Here is a 15,646-nt window from a genome sequence, read left to right as displayed (position 1 = left end):
TTCGTAAATGTAAAGGGAAGCTAGGCCTACCTATTTAAAATAACCCCGACAACTCTTTCTAGGTCTCCGAATTTTTTTTTTTCATTTGTCCATCTCTTCATCTGAATTTCAACCCAACATATATATACGTATATCAAAACCTGTCCATGTATAACACCTGGCTGTTAATTCTGGTAAAGTCTGTTGTTAATTGTTTTACACTGAAAGGATTCCGTCCTCGCTCAAATAGTGCATTCATGCATTCAATTCCTGAGAGTTAACAGATTAACGGCATTTCCCTGCTTTGGTAGCAAAATACATTTCATCACAATTCTATTGTTCATACACTTTATCTTAAAGGCAAGCATTTTATATATGTATAATGATTTTTTCCTTTCCTGTCTGTAACTGTATGTTAATATGCAGATGATATGATTTATTTAGCAAAGGGGGATCATTCGAAAAAAAGCGAAGTAAAAAAATATTCCAGGATCGCATTTGATAAGTTTTTGAAATTCAGAAAAAATGTTGCGAAAATAATTATTTTTCTTCCACAAAGTACTCTGGAAGGGGAAGATAACTCTAAAACTAAGACGGCGATTGGCACTTATGTACATTTTATCAGAAATATAATAAAGTTAATACTTAAAACAGAACATGGGGAATTAATTTAATACTAAGGAATAGGAAATTTTGAAAGGGTTAATTTTTTTTTTTTTGGGGGGGGGGGGCACAAAAACTTGAATGGGATGCTTGTCGATTATCATGTTGTTACTACTCGTTATGTCATCTTTTGTAAATCTGTTATCTTACTATAATTAAACACGTTGAAATCCCCAAATTACATGTTTACAGGCAAATAAACTCAAGATATTGATCATCAGCTGATTGACTCTCCATTGTCACGCTTCACAGCTTAGTCGCCGACCAGCTACCGTGTTTGTTTAACACAGTTCGCTTTCTCTCCAGTTGCATGGCAGACGTAGTATAAACACAGTTATCAGTCAAGTCATTAAAAAGTGGGTGTCAATACTGAAATGCAATAAAAATTTAATCATGGCGGCCGCCGATTTTAACTATGGCGCAGCTCGTTTAACCATGACGCACATAAATTTAACCATGGCGGGCCACCATGGTAAAACCCCTTGTGGTGAACCCTGGAGAGAGTAGCTGTTGATCAAAAGCAGCTGAACTTTACATATAGATTGTAAGCAATTCAGTCGCTGGACTGAAGGTTTTCTTTGACAAATATTGAAGGTTTAATAGTTACACAGGCCTTTTTTTTTAATTTGTATGTCGGTTTGGTGTCCCCCAGCAAGTGCTCACAGACGAAGACAAAGGCACTCAGTACGAATCTGATCCGTTCAAAGAAATATGCGAAATAACCGGGCATTAATAAAACGAGAACACCTCCCACCATCCCCAGTGTCACGGCTTAGCCAAGCAATTTAATTGAACTTTAAAATGCATGCTTAACAAATATGTGGAAAAGCATCCAAGAGATTGAGATTTTTACTTGCCCCTCCTTTTGCTGACATATAGATCTTCAATTCACAAAAGTATCGGAGAGACCCCCCTGTTTACTTATGCTTGGTAGAGAAGTTTAGCTTCCTATTGATTTGTTATATGGTTGCAATGACTTCCCCAGAGTCCTAGCTGATTCTTACAGTGACTATGCACTAGATTTACAAAGTACAGTGTTTAATGTCCATGAATTGGCAATGTCACAAATTTTAAAGGCCTGGGTCAGACAAAAGAGAAAGTATAAGCATAATGCAAAGCAGAATCAATACAATGTGGGTGACCTTTGTCTTATTAAATATTCATCGAGCTACCCTAAGTTTTGCAAGAAGTGGGGAAGGGGTCCTTGTACTATTAACCAGAAAATATCTCACGTTACCTACGAAATTTCTACAGGTTTTTCAGGGAAGAGTAAGAGAAGAAGAGTAATGCACCACAATTTGTTCAGACCCTGTTTGGGAAGGACATAGGCTGGCACTCAAGTGAACTCTAAAATAAAGTACAGACACATGAAGATTACAGAAAATTTAATTAATATTCTTCTCGAAATATTGAATTTATTATTATTGTTATTGTCTCCTCATACATTTTTTTATGTTAATGGCAGATATTTGATTGTCAGATTTGTCCAAGAACGTTTGAGTTCCGAAAAACAACTGTCAAGGCATTTTTAAGAAGGTCATGGCGACCTCCTGGAATACTCCATTTGTCACTATACACTCCCATCAACTAGAGGGTATCTCATGGAGCAGTATATTACCAACAGGTATAGTGGGAAGCCCCTAACCTGGATTGTTAGGACACGCGAGTCTTTCATTAACCTGGTGCATTCTCCTTCGTTGCTGGAGTATCGTTCGGAGAGCGTCTCCAACAGATCCCCCAGGAAATCTGCAATGAAATATCCGAGGCGAGGCCTAAGGACCCCTGTTTCTCCATCTTCATCAAGAGTACATGTTCCCAAACATGGTAAATCGAGCATACTGCTGACGCCTCTGCAATCTCCATCTGTTTCCATTTCCATCTGAATCCCAATGGAAGTTTAAAGAAAATTTAACAAAAATATAGTTTTGGCTTATATATTCTATAAATTTGATTCAAAGGAGGTGTACATCATTGCCAGGAATCATAAAATTGCACAAAAGGTCCTTCAATTATTGGAAATAAAAGTTCAGAATATGTTATTTTCTTAAGGTAAACTTGTTTTCTCTTTTTCTCCTTCTTTTTCCCATTTTTATTGAGTTTTCCTTTATTCTTACATCCAGATTATGTAAATGCCTATTACGCAGAGTCAAAGTTTGAAGGATATGGTAATCCGGAAAATTCTTTCTTGAATTCGTTATGTCTGTGGCGTATCTGCGTATATTGGACAGAATAAAATAGAGCTTTCTTTATTTTAACAACTGTCAATGCAACTTGCTCTTACTATCAATTCAAAATATTTAAGGAAAATCCTCCCTTGCAGCCCATTTTGTCGCTACGGTTGTAGGAAGGATATATGCTTTTAACTGTATTTTACATATGGTTTATTTTTTATTATAGAAAATAGAAAGAATGTTTTTGTTGCAAATAAGATATTTGAGAGCTTCAAATTTGCTGTCAATTAAGCCTTAAAAAGTATCTTAAAAGATAATCAAAAAGAGTCTGAAAAATAATAAATGAATATGAAAATAATAAATTGATAATATATGTACTTTTTATGAAGATTCGGGGGTATATAGTATTGCCCTATGTCTGCCTGTTTGTTTGTCCGCAAAAACTTTAACATTGTCCATAACTTTTGATTGATTGGATTTATGGCTTTCATATTTCACATGTGTATTCCTTGTGACATCATATAAGACCTTTTGACCTTTGCAAAATTTTACCCTACTTTAACCTTGGCCATAACTTTTGGTGCCAGGGCTTTCATACTTTACATGTGTAATCCTTGTGACAAGACCGTTTTTTTTTTTTTTTTTGCATACCAACAACTTTGACCCGTTTGACCTTTACCTAGGAGTTTGACCTACTTTTGAAAGACTTTAACCTTGGCCATTACTTTTGAACGGTTGGTGCTAGAGGTTTCATATTTGACATGTCTTTTTCTTGTGAGAAAGCCTTTCCCTGGGATCCATTAATTTTGACCATTTGACCTTGACATTGATGTTTGACTTACTTTTGAAAAACTTTTACCTTCTTCATATCTATTCACTGGTTGCTGCTATGGTTTTCATATTTTACAGGAGTGGTATATTCCATGCGACTAGGCTTTACTTTGAGTACCAACTTATTTGATTTGTCTTTGAGAAGGTTTAACCTTCGCTATAAGTTGCCATACGTGGCATCAGTGTTTCACAAAAATACATCTTGTTTAATCTCCAGAAAAAGTGTTTCAGAAATTTAAAAGAAATAATTTACAATCATATTTTATAAATATGTTATGTTATATATCTTGAATTTATTAAGTTGGAAAAAATACAAAATTACAACATAACAACAGCTATCCTGTTCTAAATTTTATATTTACTCCCACCCGGTTACTTCATAATTTAGAAAATGTCAGGAAAAAAATTGTAAAAAAAATCGCAATAATGGAGCCTAACCCGATCTAAATTAAATGATTCCGACTAGAAATATTTTTAACAATTTCAATTTTACAATCAAAAAAAGATTTTTACTGCAATATGTTTTCAAATAATTTAAGTTATTAATTAAGCAAATTGATTTCTCCTTGATAACTGCATCAAAATGACAAAATTTGCTGATTTTGAGTTAATTTTATCGGGTTAATTTCATTCGGGATGATAGTGCAAACTTGAACGTTAGCTAACTTTTATACTTCTTTTCTGCTCTTTATCCAAAAAAAAAAAAAAAAAAAAAAAAAAAAAAAAAATGATTTTTTTTATAGTTCAGTAATTTAATTATCACCAAGTCAATTTAAAATGATTGTCAATTTGGCATTTGGCGACTATTAGAGAAATTGTAGGCGCCATTGCAACTTAATTAGTCGCCAATTAGAGCCCCGCTTTTAGAAAACTATTGAACAATCATACTCTCTTCGAATGTAGCATGCTTAAATTTGCATGATATATATCTTTTTTTCGGGTGGCAGAAAATTTGAAACAAGCTAGTTTGTAAAGATAACTACATAGGGTTGGGAGATGGACAAAATATACAAATTTGTTAAAAAGTGTCTAGAATGAGGAAGTAAGAAGTAATTGATTGATTAATGCTGGAAAGTTGAGAAATTCTCCCAAACCGTGCGCAGAAAATCTTGCACCGTAAATTGCACATTATTTTCATAACGGGGTCTGAAGCGTCATGGTCAGAGACTAAAATATAAAACATAACGCTATAGTTCTGTAACTATCACAAATACTGAAATTTAAATACATGTGCTAAGAAGATGCCGTATATACTCGCCTATAAGTCGGATTTTGGGGAATTAAATTTTGAACCAAAAGTATAGGTTCCACTTATAAATTTGGAATTTCTCTTGAAGAAATATAGCAATATTGTAACCAATCGTTTATAAAGAACGGAACTATTCTAATGCAGGAAATGAAGATCTAAGATTACCACAATCATAATTATAACACTAGTGTTAAGAAATTGTCAATAAAATCAAATATCTGTCTTGCCCCAAAATATACTTTGAAAATCTGGTAAATACAATAGATTATTCATCTGAAATTGGCTACAGATTCAAGCAAAATATCACCGACTTATAAGCGGGTCAATGATTAATATTTCTGCATTAATCGGAAGAAATACAACCGACTTATAAACCAAGCTTCAGACAGACCAGTATTACGTTACGCTACAACTGATTATTCGTAGGGAAAGTAGTCCAGGAGAATTGACACTGTATAGAGCATGCTTATAAACGGACCGACTAATAGGCGAGTATGCCGTAATGGATCGAAGATAGATATCTAAAAAACTATTTAACCGAAATTAAGATTTTTTGCACTTTGTTGGGAAATAATATTTTCGTTATTTTGAAAAATAATTTTTATGTTAGTGTCATATGGATATGAAAATACATTTAGAGGGGATCAAATACCGGTGTTCGTCGAACGGCATTTTATTGAGTTTAAGAAATAGCATTGTCTGTGAAGTTTTCCTTATTACCAGGATATGAGGAATGTTCAGAATCAGAAAATTTTATTTAAAGTCGGATTTTCAAACAAATAACATAAGCTCTATAGAGCTTTCGACCGACATGATTAGTAAGAAGACATATACTTATACTTGGAATACAAAAATTACTTTATCCACATTTATAAACATGGTTAAAATTTCAATGGCATGCAGTACAAGAGACATAAATTACACACACAAAAACACAACAACAAACAACACATGAAGCATGCATTTACATATAGGATAATACATAGAAATAATATGAGTGAACGGTCAAAATAGCACTTATACTCTAAAAAGGATAGTCTATAATTTATATTATTGTATAAAATATGAGATAGCACTTCCGCTGAATTAAAAGTAAAACTTTCTAATATCTTAAGTTTTATGGTAAATTTATTTATTATACATGTAATGAACAAACATACTAAACAAAAGAAACAGAAAACTGAAAATTTAAAAAAAAAAAAAAACGAATTTAAATCTAAGATTTAAGATCTGCAGGAGCCACATTTACAGGAATCTCCATTCCAGTTATTAATAAGACTTTTAAACTGATTTATTGCAGATGCATTTCTAATGTCTTTTAGGAGTTCATTCAAGAGTTTAATAAAAGATCATTTGGTAATGCTAATAACCGAGATTGATAACTTGGTAACTAAAAGAAAATTAAATACAGTGTCGAATTTTTGTTTCTAACGAATTTTATCAGACGCACGATTCCATAATAAATTCACGAGCTACGTTTTTACGTCGTCGGCGTTGCGCCAACAGCATTTTTGTGAGATTCGTTTACTGAGAGAAAAATTTTATTTATAGAGATATTTTATTGAAATGTTCATGCATTATTCAAAAAATGGTGATTATGGTGTATGCTAATTTTTAACTTTATAGTGTTTAGTGAAACAAAAGATATTGAAAATGTTCGCGTTTTTCTGAGACAATCTTCGTATAATCACTTTTCCATAATCATTAAAATGTTGAAATTTATAACGATTTTATTTTTATTCAAAAATCAGAAATTTGTCGTGTTACTTACAACAAAAAAAAAAAAAAAAAAAAAAAAAAAAAAAAAAAAAATGAAAATAAAGTTAAAATTTATGCCTCTACCACAATTTCCATGATTATTTGATTTTTATGTCAGCTTCTCTGGAAGACTACTTTATGTAAATCGATTGTTAATTGATCGTTGTATGTTATTTTATCTCCCGTTCGAGAATTTTTCACTCACATAGAGACGTGAACACCATATATCGGTGAAGGGCTTTAAATTCAGACCTTTACTCGGAACGCAGGACCATTTAGCAGTGAGGGTTCTTTGTCGTGCAAACTCCTACAGTGACATGAGGCCTCTGTTTTTAAAGTCTCATCCGAAGGACCCGCAACTTTCACTTCAAAATACCGAGCGCTTGGTGAAGGAACAGTTGCTATAGCTACCTTTTTTATCAACTTAGGTCACTTGCGGCCGTGATTCGAACACACGACCTTCCGATCACGGAGCGAGCCCTTTACCGACTAAGCTACCGTGACTGGTTATGAATATCGAAGAAATACATGTAAATAATTTATCCATTTCAATCCATTAGTAAAAAATATTTACCATAAGAACGGTCAAAATAAATATTCTTCTTTATAGGAATATAATAAAAGCTGGTTCTTAACAAAAAGAAACTGACGTTTTGCTATTGTACATTGTAAGTTGTAGCATAATTCACCCCAAACTGACACGCACGATGCAATATTAGAGTTAAATGCAGAGTAAACAATTACTACTTGCAAAAAAATGACCGTTTTTTTTTGTTCCACATTAGCAACAGCCCTTTTGGAAATTTTAAAACCATAAAACTCATACTGCAATAATTTGCAGTTTGGATGACAAAGATGAAGATAACGAACAAGGATCGATCTTAAAAAAAAACATTGTCCTAAGAAAACTCATATATTAGATATTACACAATTATGCTCTCGATATTTTCCATTTAAATGTATACAAAATACATTACACATTCGTCAAAATCATTAAAATTAATAGGAAGATTATTTTCTTTATGGCATATCTAAATATTTTTGAATTTGCACATATTCGATGTAAATTGTACGCTTTGATTTCAACAAATTTTGCCCTTGTTTAAAAGTTATCAATGATTTCAATAGTCATTTACATATTGTTTTTCCCCTCATTTTCATATTCTAAAAACTTCAGGAACACCATTAAACATTATGCCATACAATTTTGCAGTTTCTTTCTATCAAAAATTAAGTTAAAATGTATTATTGTACATTCTGATGTGATCTAGATTTTATATGTCTGTATTTATTTAGACAAACTTACAATATATAATTTGCACCTGGTTATTTCATATGATTGATTGTTATTCTGGAATGCCATTATATACTACAATATGCCTCTAACATGTCTAACTACAATTCAATAGTCTTCAAATTGGTTTCAAATTACATTTAAATCTATCTTTTTCGTGTCTTACTATGACAACAAAATGTGTAGGTTGATATCAGATGTTAATCTTCAGTTTTAAAATTAGAGATTTGATTGGTAAAAATATATAAAAATATATATGCGTGTACCTCGGGTACATCGTTGAGAAATCACATTTTTTTTATAAAGGAAACATTTGGAACAAAGGTAACATGACTGTAAGGAAATGTATTTAAAATCAAAGTTACGGCATTCGAGTTCATGGAGGAGGGAGGGTTCTTTATCGTACCAACGCCTACAATGACATGGGACCTAGGATTTTAAGGTCTACTCCGAAAGACCCATGACTTTCACTTCTAGTGTCCGGGGCTTGGCGAAGGAACACTCATTACATATGATTATGTCTTAGGTTTGAGGCGGAATACAGGAACTAGAATCAAATCCGGTACCTTTCGATCACGAAGCGAGCGCCCCACAAGTTACATACGAATGATTATTCTTTATAGAATATTTTTTTGTAGAATTTTCGATTTGTAGAATAGTTAATTTTCATCATTATGGATTAGAAAAATTATTGTTAATTATCACTTCTAAGATAAATAAAAAAGAAAAAAAAAACATAAGTGCGTAATTTAGACAGTTACCGGTTTCATGCCTTATTGTTGTTTTTTTTTCCGCAGATGATGAAGTTCTTTCTAGTCCTAGTTTTGCTTCTTCACACTGCACAGACACAGACCGGAAGTTGTAAAGACATGTTACAGGGTTACCTATCAGGACAGCTGTCGTCTGCTCTAGGAGCGTATCAAGTAGAAGCTTTAAGGCGGGAATTCAAAAGCTTCACTGACGTCATTGAGAAATCTATGAAAAAGTTCAAAGAAGAAGTGAGCACTAGCAAACCAGATAAAGGTATACGACGACCACGTAACTATTTGTGTAGTTTGGAAATTTAGCTCTCAATATAATGAAGAAAATTGAAATCTTTTTATCTTAAATGTAGGAAACAGAGCCATTGTATACACAAGATGGGGGAAGAAGATTTGTCCCTCAAACGCAAACTTAGTTTATTCTGGTAAAGAATTATATTTACATTTTGAAATTTTAAAACATTGCATTCCATTCATTCTATTAATTCAGCAGGGGTAAAATAATTACGAAAAGATAGGTTAATATCTACGTACATATTAAATGTATAATATTCACTGAAAATATTTATATTATTCTGAAATTACTGAAATGATGATTTATAAAATCTACAGCTTATGAAGGATTTAAAACTTTTTATAGGATTCGCTGGAGGATCACATTATACTGACAAAGGAGCTGCTGTAGATCCTCTTTGTTTGCCAAGGGATCCCGAGTGGGGGATGTACAGGGATGGAACTAACGGAGCCGGAGCTTATATATATGGAGCGGAGTACGAAACAAAGGCATTTACAAGTCACTTTTCTCCATTTCTTGACCATGACATACCCTGTGCTGTGTGCCTTGTTCAAAATAGATCCGTTGTAAAATTATTTCCGGGTGAGAAAATAAATATCAGTAATACAGTAAAAAGAATGTGTGATTTGCAATATAATTTAATCCTTATTGTGTCTGTATACTGTTGTATGTGCATGGAAATATTCTTGTCCCCATATTATTCAGATTACAGCAGAGAGAGAGAGAGAGAGAGAGATTACATTCTTGTTTTTTTTTCCTTTGCGCAGAATACAGATTCTACCAGATTTTGGAAAAATTTTAATCATCAACCTCGACTCTTGTTGTTGACATTATATTTTTTCTTACTTTTAATCCAGTTATACCTATTTCATTATCCTGGCGATTGAATTTGATTGTAACGGAATATAAAGAAATTAATCAACCCTGCACTGCTTTATTCTAATTATATTATTGAATAATTGTAATTAAGTCGGAAGAGAACCTTACTTTTGCCCGATGGAAAGCTAGTCACGCATTATTTTCTTCCTCCCAAAATCACAATTTCTTTTTTTCGACAAATTTTAATATTTTTTATGTTTGTGTTTTATTAAAGCGAGAAAAACCTGTTTCAAAGGATGGAACCTCGAGTACCAGGGCTATCTCATGGCTGGACATTTTGGTCATGCAGCTGGTACAACTTACAAGTGTATGGACAAGAATCCTGACACTTTGCACGGTGGTCATGCGAATAAAGATGGCTACTTATTTTATTTTGTAGAAGGCCGTTGTGGTTCATTGAAATGTCCACCATATGTTGAGGGAAGAGAACTAGTTTGTGCTATCTGTTCAAAACCGTAAAGAATAAATATACATTTTAATAAAGAAGATTCTAGACTTCTATGATTGATAATTATGAAGGTATATTTCTGCCAATATTTGTCAGATATTTATAGAGATATTATTACGTCAGGCCAAACTCTCTCGGGCGTTGTCATAATAGGTAATATATTGTCTATGCACTTTTGTTGCATTTACCTAAGGATTTCTCAAGGCACCGACTTCAATGCTGTGTAAGGAGAAATTGTGGGATTCTTACGAGGAGCAGAGTCAATCCGACAGCATGAACTAAGAAATATATGTAGAGACAGTGTGAACCGATATTTTAGGTTAAAATAAAATAAATACCTGTTTTTAAACCCAGAAAGACCAGTGGGGGTACAACGTAAACAAACCGGAGTGGCATACATTTCTCTCTTATAATGTATAGTGGGGTATTTTTTATGTGGAACGATTATTTCGGGGTTTTCACGATTTATTCCTATGGTACACGTATATATATATATATATATATATATATATATATATATATATATATATATATATATATATATATATATATAACAGCGATCAATCTCAAAAACATATAAACAATAGATATCTGTGAACAAGGCATAAATACGGACACCTTGACATTTCAGAGGTGGGACTAAATGTCTGGGAGGAATAATCATCCTCTGTCGACCGTCATACCCACCATGATGCCCATGTATTGCTAAGGTAAACGGAATAGTCAGATTTCCGATAAAAAAAAAAAAAACAAAGGCCTAACAATTGGTATGAAATATATTAGACTAAATACGACCAAATGGTATCTTATATTTCTTTACAAGGTCATAATAGATTAAAGAAATGCTGACTTAAAACAAGGTTGTTGAAATCCCTGTTACATCAAATTATTTGTCAGTAACTTGCATCTGTTTAAAAATTGTTCGTATTCAGAGCATGCTTATGAGTTTCAAATAGGTTGTGAGAAATAAACACCATATGTAGATGATAGTGGAATAGCATTACATATATACATAAATAAGGAAAGAAGACGATGAAAAAGCTGAAGTCCTATCAATTGTCCTACAGTGTAGTTGTTAGATGATCATTATCGTCTATAGTCAAACATTTAAATATGAAACAAATGTGGAGGACCATATACATGTGTTGTCTTTTATTTCGAGTTCACTAGAATTTATCAAGTCGACATATGAATTGAAGTAACTATTGTTTATTGTTAAACCTCGTCGATATATCTGAATGTGTTAAGAGCCACCGTCAGTGTTTTAGTCTACTCATGTAGAAGTCTTGAATAAATTCTGCTTCATGGGAATATAAAAAACAGGTCGGCTAAAAAGGGAGCATGATTAGTGACAAGAGGAATTGCAACAGATTGTTGGATGACCTGGTCTCCAAAGACTACATAGATATTGTATATGAGGAACTCCAGCATCTCTTAAATATCAACGCCAGAGAACTTATGTGTAGATTTGTTTGTTTCTTTATTTGTTGTTTAACGTCCCTCTTCAGAATTTTTCACTCATATGGAGACGCCACCACTTGCCGGTAGAGAGCTGCAAATTTTGACCTATACTCGGCAGAGAGGGATCTTTTTTGTGCCAGCACCTACTGCGACACGGGACCTCGGTTTATACGGTCTCATCCGAAGGACCGGTCTCCACGTCCCACAGCGGAATTCGAACTCGCGACGTAAGGATCAACTCCTTACTCCGCGACTCTAGAGCAAACGCTCTAACCACTGCGCCACGCGGGCGACTACTTATGTGTAGAATCAGAGTACAAAGTAATTTTGTATATCTATCACAAGATATAAAAAAGCTGTTGTCTTTAATATTAAAGGCCTAGTTTTTAATTTATCCTGAGGAATGATTGTATAAAGTGTCGAAAAGTAATATGTGTTGATGTTACTGACTTTTGAAAATTTTTGAGATTTTAATTTTCAAAAAAAAAAATCTGGAATTTTTTTTAGAAATCCACATTTGATTTACACCACTTTTCGAATATGCTGTAACACAGTACGTCTGAAGTTTCTCCTTTACAGCATTTATTATTTTTGTGAAGAGTAAATATACTTAAGGGGCTAAGTAGAGCAGTTGCTGGACCCAACAAGTAGCTTTGTTTGTAAGGAGTTAATATGAAGTTTAGGAATCCATTATAGGTAGGGAAGAGCGAACTCATTTTCGCTGACTGAAATGGTAAACGTTTTAATATCCTGTATATGCACATATGTTCATTGTGCCTCATGTACCAACGTTTTGATTTCATTAATTAAATTGAACCGAACTGATGAAAAAGGGTCAAAGAACCAGTTAAGTAGACTGTAAGGCTACTATTTATCAATAATCCAGAAGTGAAAAAAGAATTAGATAGATTACGTGATCAGTACGTACTGGTTCTTGCTGACAAAGCAGGTAACAACATTGTCTTTGTTTGTAAGGCTCATTAAATTAAATAAGGAGCACACATTCGGGTGTGACCGGTTGGCAGGGGATGCTCACTCCTCCATGGCACCTGATCCCACTACTGATGTTTGGGGGTCCGTGTTTGCTCTGCTCCTATTTTGTATTGTTTAATGGACTTTTGAGCTTGAATACTGTTCGTTATCTCCATATATTTCATGTACTTTAGACGAACTTGGATTTAATTCTACAAGTGGTAATCCAACTTATACTCATCGTTCTCTTTCTAAGGAAGAAATTCTTCAAAATCATATGTCAGTTTTGAATATTTTTAATATTTCAAACAACCAAAATGAATTTGAATTACCATATCTATATTGGATTCCGAAACTTCATAAAAATCATTACAAACAAAGATACATAGCGGGTTCCAGTAAATGTTCAACCAAGCCTCTTTCTTTACTCCTCACTAAGATATTATCAGTGGTGAAGGGGAAACTTCAAGAGTACTGTGCAACAATATATTCGAGAAGTGGTGTAAATCAGATGTGGATACTTAAAAATTCTAAGGAACCTTTGGAAAATTTGAATTCACAAGATTTTACCAAAATCAACAGCTTCAAAACTTACGACATTTCAACTTTATACACAATCATTCCCCACGATAAATTAACATCCAGGCTTTTTTATATCATTAACAGCTGCTTTTTCAATAAAAATGGAACTAGCAAATTTACTTACCTTGTCATTGGTCATTTGCAAAATTATTTTGTTAAAAAACATTCTGATTGTACACACAAGTACTCTGAAGTTGACATTAAAAAGATGCTTGAGTTTCAGACTGACAATATGTATGTGGTTTTTGGAGACCAGGTCTTCCAACAATCTATTGGAATTCCCATGGGTACCAATTGCGCCCCGATATTAGCAGACCTTTTTTGTATTCATATGAATCAGAATTTGTCCAAAATCTTATACGTGATAAGAAGAAAACACTTGCTGTGGCCTTCAACTCGACATTTAGATATATCGACGACGTATTGTCAATTAACAATGGTTATTTCCATTCCTTTGTCGATACGATATATCCTGGTGAGCTTGAGATAAAAGATACTACAGAGTCTGACACATCTGTTTCATATTTGGATATTTTACTTGGAAAAAATGTTAATGGTAATCTTACAACCAAGCTTTATGATAAACATGATGATTTTAACTTTTCAATTGTCAACTTCACTTACTTATGCAGCAATATACCTTCATCACCTGCATACGGGGTTTATATCTCTCTGTTGATTCGATACGCAAGAGCATGCTCTACGTATGTACAATTTCTAAAACGTGGTAAATTATTGACAAACAAGTTGATGAAACAAGAATATCAGCAGTCTCGTTTAAAGTCATCATTTCGTAATTGTTCTATGGTCGATACAATGACCTTGTCAGCAAATACATATTATCATTGAGTCAAATACTGACTGACGTTTTTCATACTAATTGTTAGGCCATTATTTACACGCCGAATTGTCGACGGATTTTTCCGTTATTTCCCGATCATAACAAGGAGCACACGGCGGGGGATGCTCACACCTCCATGGCACCTGATCCCACCTCTGATGTTTTGGAGGTCCGTGTTTGCTCTGCACATATTTTGTAATGTTTAATGGACTTTTGAGCTTGAATACTGTTCGTTATCTCCATATATTTCATCAAAAAGGTTTTCTCATAAGAAGACAAATGAAGAATTTTTTTTTTTTAATTTCGAAGATTAAAGTGCTTATTATGAACTTTTGTGAGCGAACCAAAGATCAGGTTCAAGGTAACCTGAACTGTAACCTTGTGTTGGGCAAAATGTTGTGGGTCTTTAGAATGAGACCTAAAAAAGGGAGTTTCTATGTCAGGTAAGTGAACTCTTACTGCTAAACAGCCTGAGTACCGCGTAAAGATATTAATTAGGTTCTTGTCCGTCTCATAGGAGTAAATAATTCTTGCAAGGGACGTAAAACAACATAATCATTGAACAATATTTGGTTTCAAAGAGTAGAAATTAAATTTCGAAAAACGCAGCACAGTTAAGGTTACAAATAGGAGACGGGGTCTAATTATACTAGAAATGATTACTTTTACATCACACAAAAATATCAGTTCTTCAAATTAACACAAAATGAAATGATTTGCTATTTTAAAATGTTGGATAGCTTTCAACTACATCAACACTTAAAATTTAAGGTCAGACGACTCTTTCCTCTAAAATTTATGATTTTTCCCAAGAATTTATTATTGAAGTATTGCTACTTAAAATAGTTTCCTCATCAAAATTTGAGGCACCTTACCAGGCATTTGGGCAGGATACCAGAGGGTGATATTTCTTATGTAATCCATTTGTATAATCTTTTGAATTGCCAATGTCACAATTTTTGTGTACTTATTATTGAAAACATATTGAAAACAATTTAGAAATCAGAAGGGAATGACAATAATGAATAATTTTTTATATAATACCAAGGCGTACAAAACATATCTTTGAGGAACGTGTCGTCTGACCTTAACGTAGAACCTATGTCGTATGACGTCATATCTAGTGAATGAGTTTAGTCTGTCTTTTTGGTGCTAGATCCATTATGACTTCATAATTAATTTAATGTTACTTTTTCCCGTACTTTACGGCGTCTCATGTAATGAAATTGCACAACTGTGATTATGTGAATGGCATGCAACTATTTTGAAGGAATGCATAAATTCTAAGAAATCTAAATAGTACAATATCTTGATGAAATGCGTCTGAGTCAAAGATCTGTTAAAGATTGTGTGTTAATTTTGTAATGTCTATGAGGAAATGACGTGCATTCCTTTTCATAATTATTTGTTAATTATTCATAATGGTTGGTGTATAATAATAATAATGTTTCCCTTAAATATT

General features: G+C 33.3%; 1 protein-coding gene across 1 annotated transcript; it reads left to right on the top strand.

The window, feature by feature from the left end:
* Positions 1-8,764: 8,764 nt before the first annotated feature.
* Positions 8,765-10,339, top strand: LOC133186994 (uncharacterized). The gene is made up of 4 exons (XM_061322370.1): positions 8,765-8,968; positions 9,060-9,131; positions 9,347-9,583; positions 10,095-10,339. Exons 1-4 carry the CDS (start codon positions 8,815-8,817, stop codon positions 10,337-10,339), a joined length of 708 nt encoding a protein of 235 aa, XP_061178354.1. The 5' UTR covers positions 8,765-8,814.
* Positions 10,340-15,646: the final 5,307 nt, after the last annotated feature.

Source organism: Saccostrea echinata, unplaced genomic scaffold (genome assembly GCF_033153115.1).
Source record: "Saccostrea echinata isolate AGI-Se365-2 ecotype Australia unplaced genomic scaffold, CSIRO_AGI_Sech_v1 ptg000014l, whole genome shotgun sequence".
NCBI lineage: Eukaryota > Metazoa > Mollusca > Bivalvia > Ostreida > Ostreidae > Saccostrea > Saccostrea echinata.
This window is presented reverse-complemented; position numbering and strand designations above follow the sequence as displayed.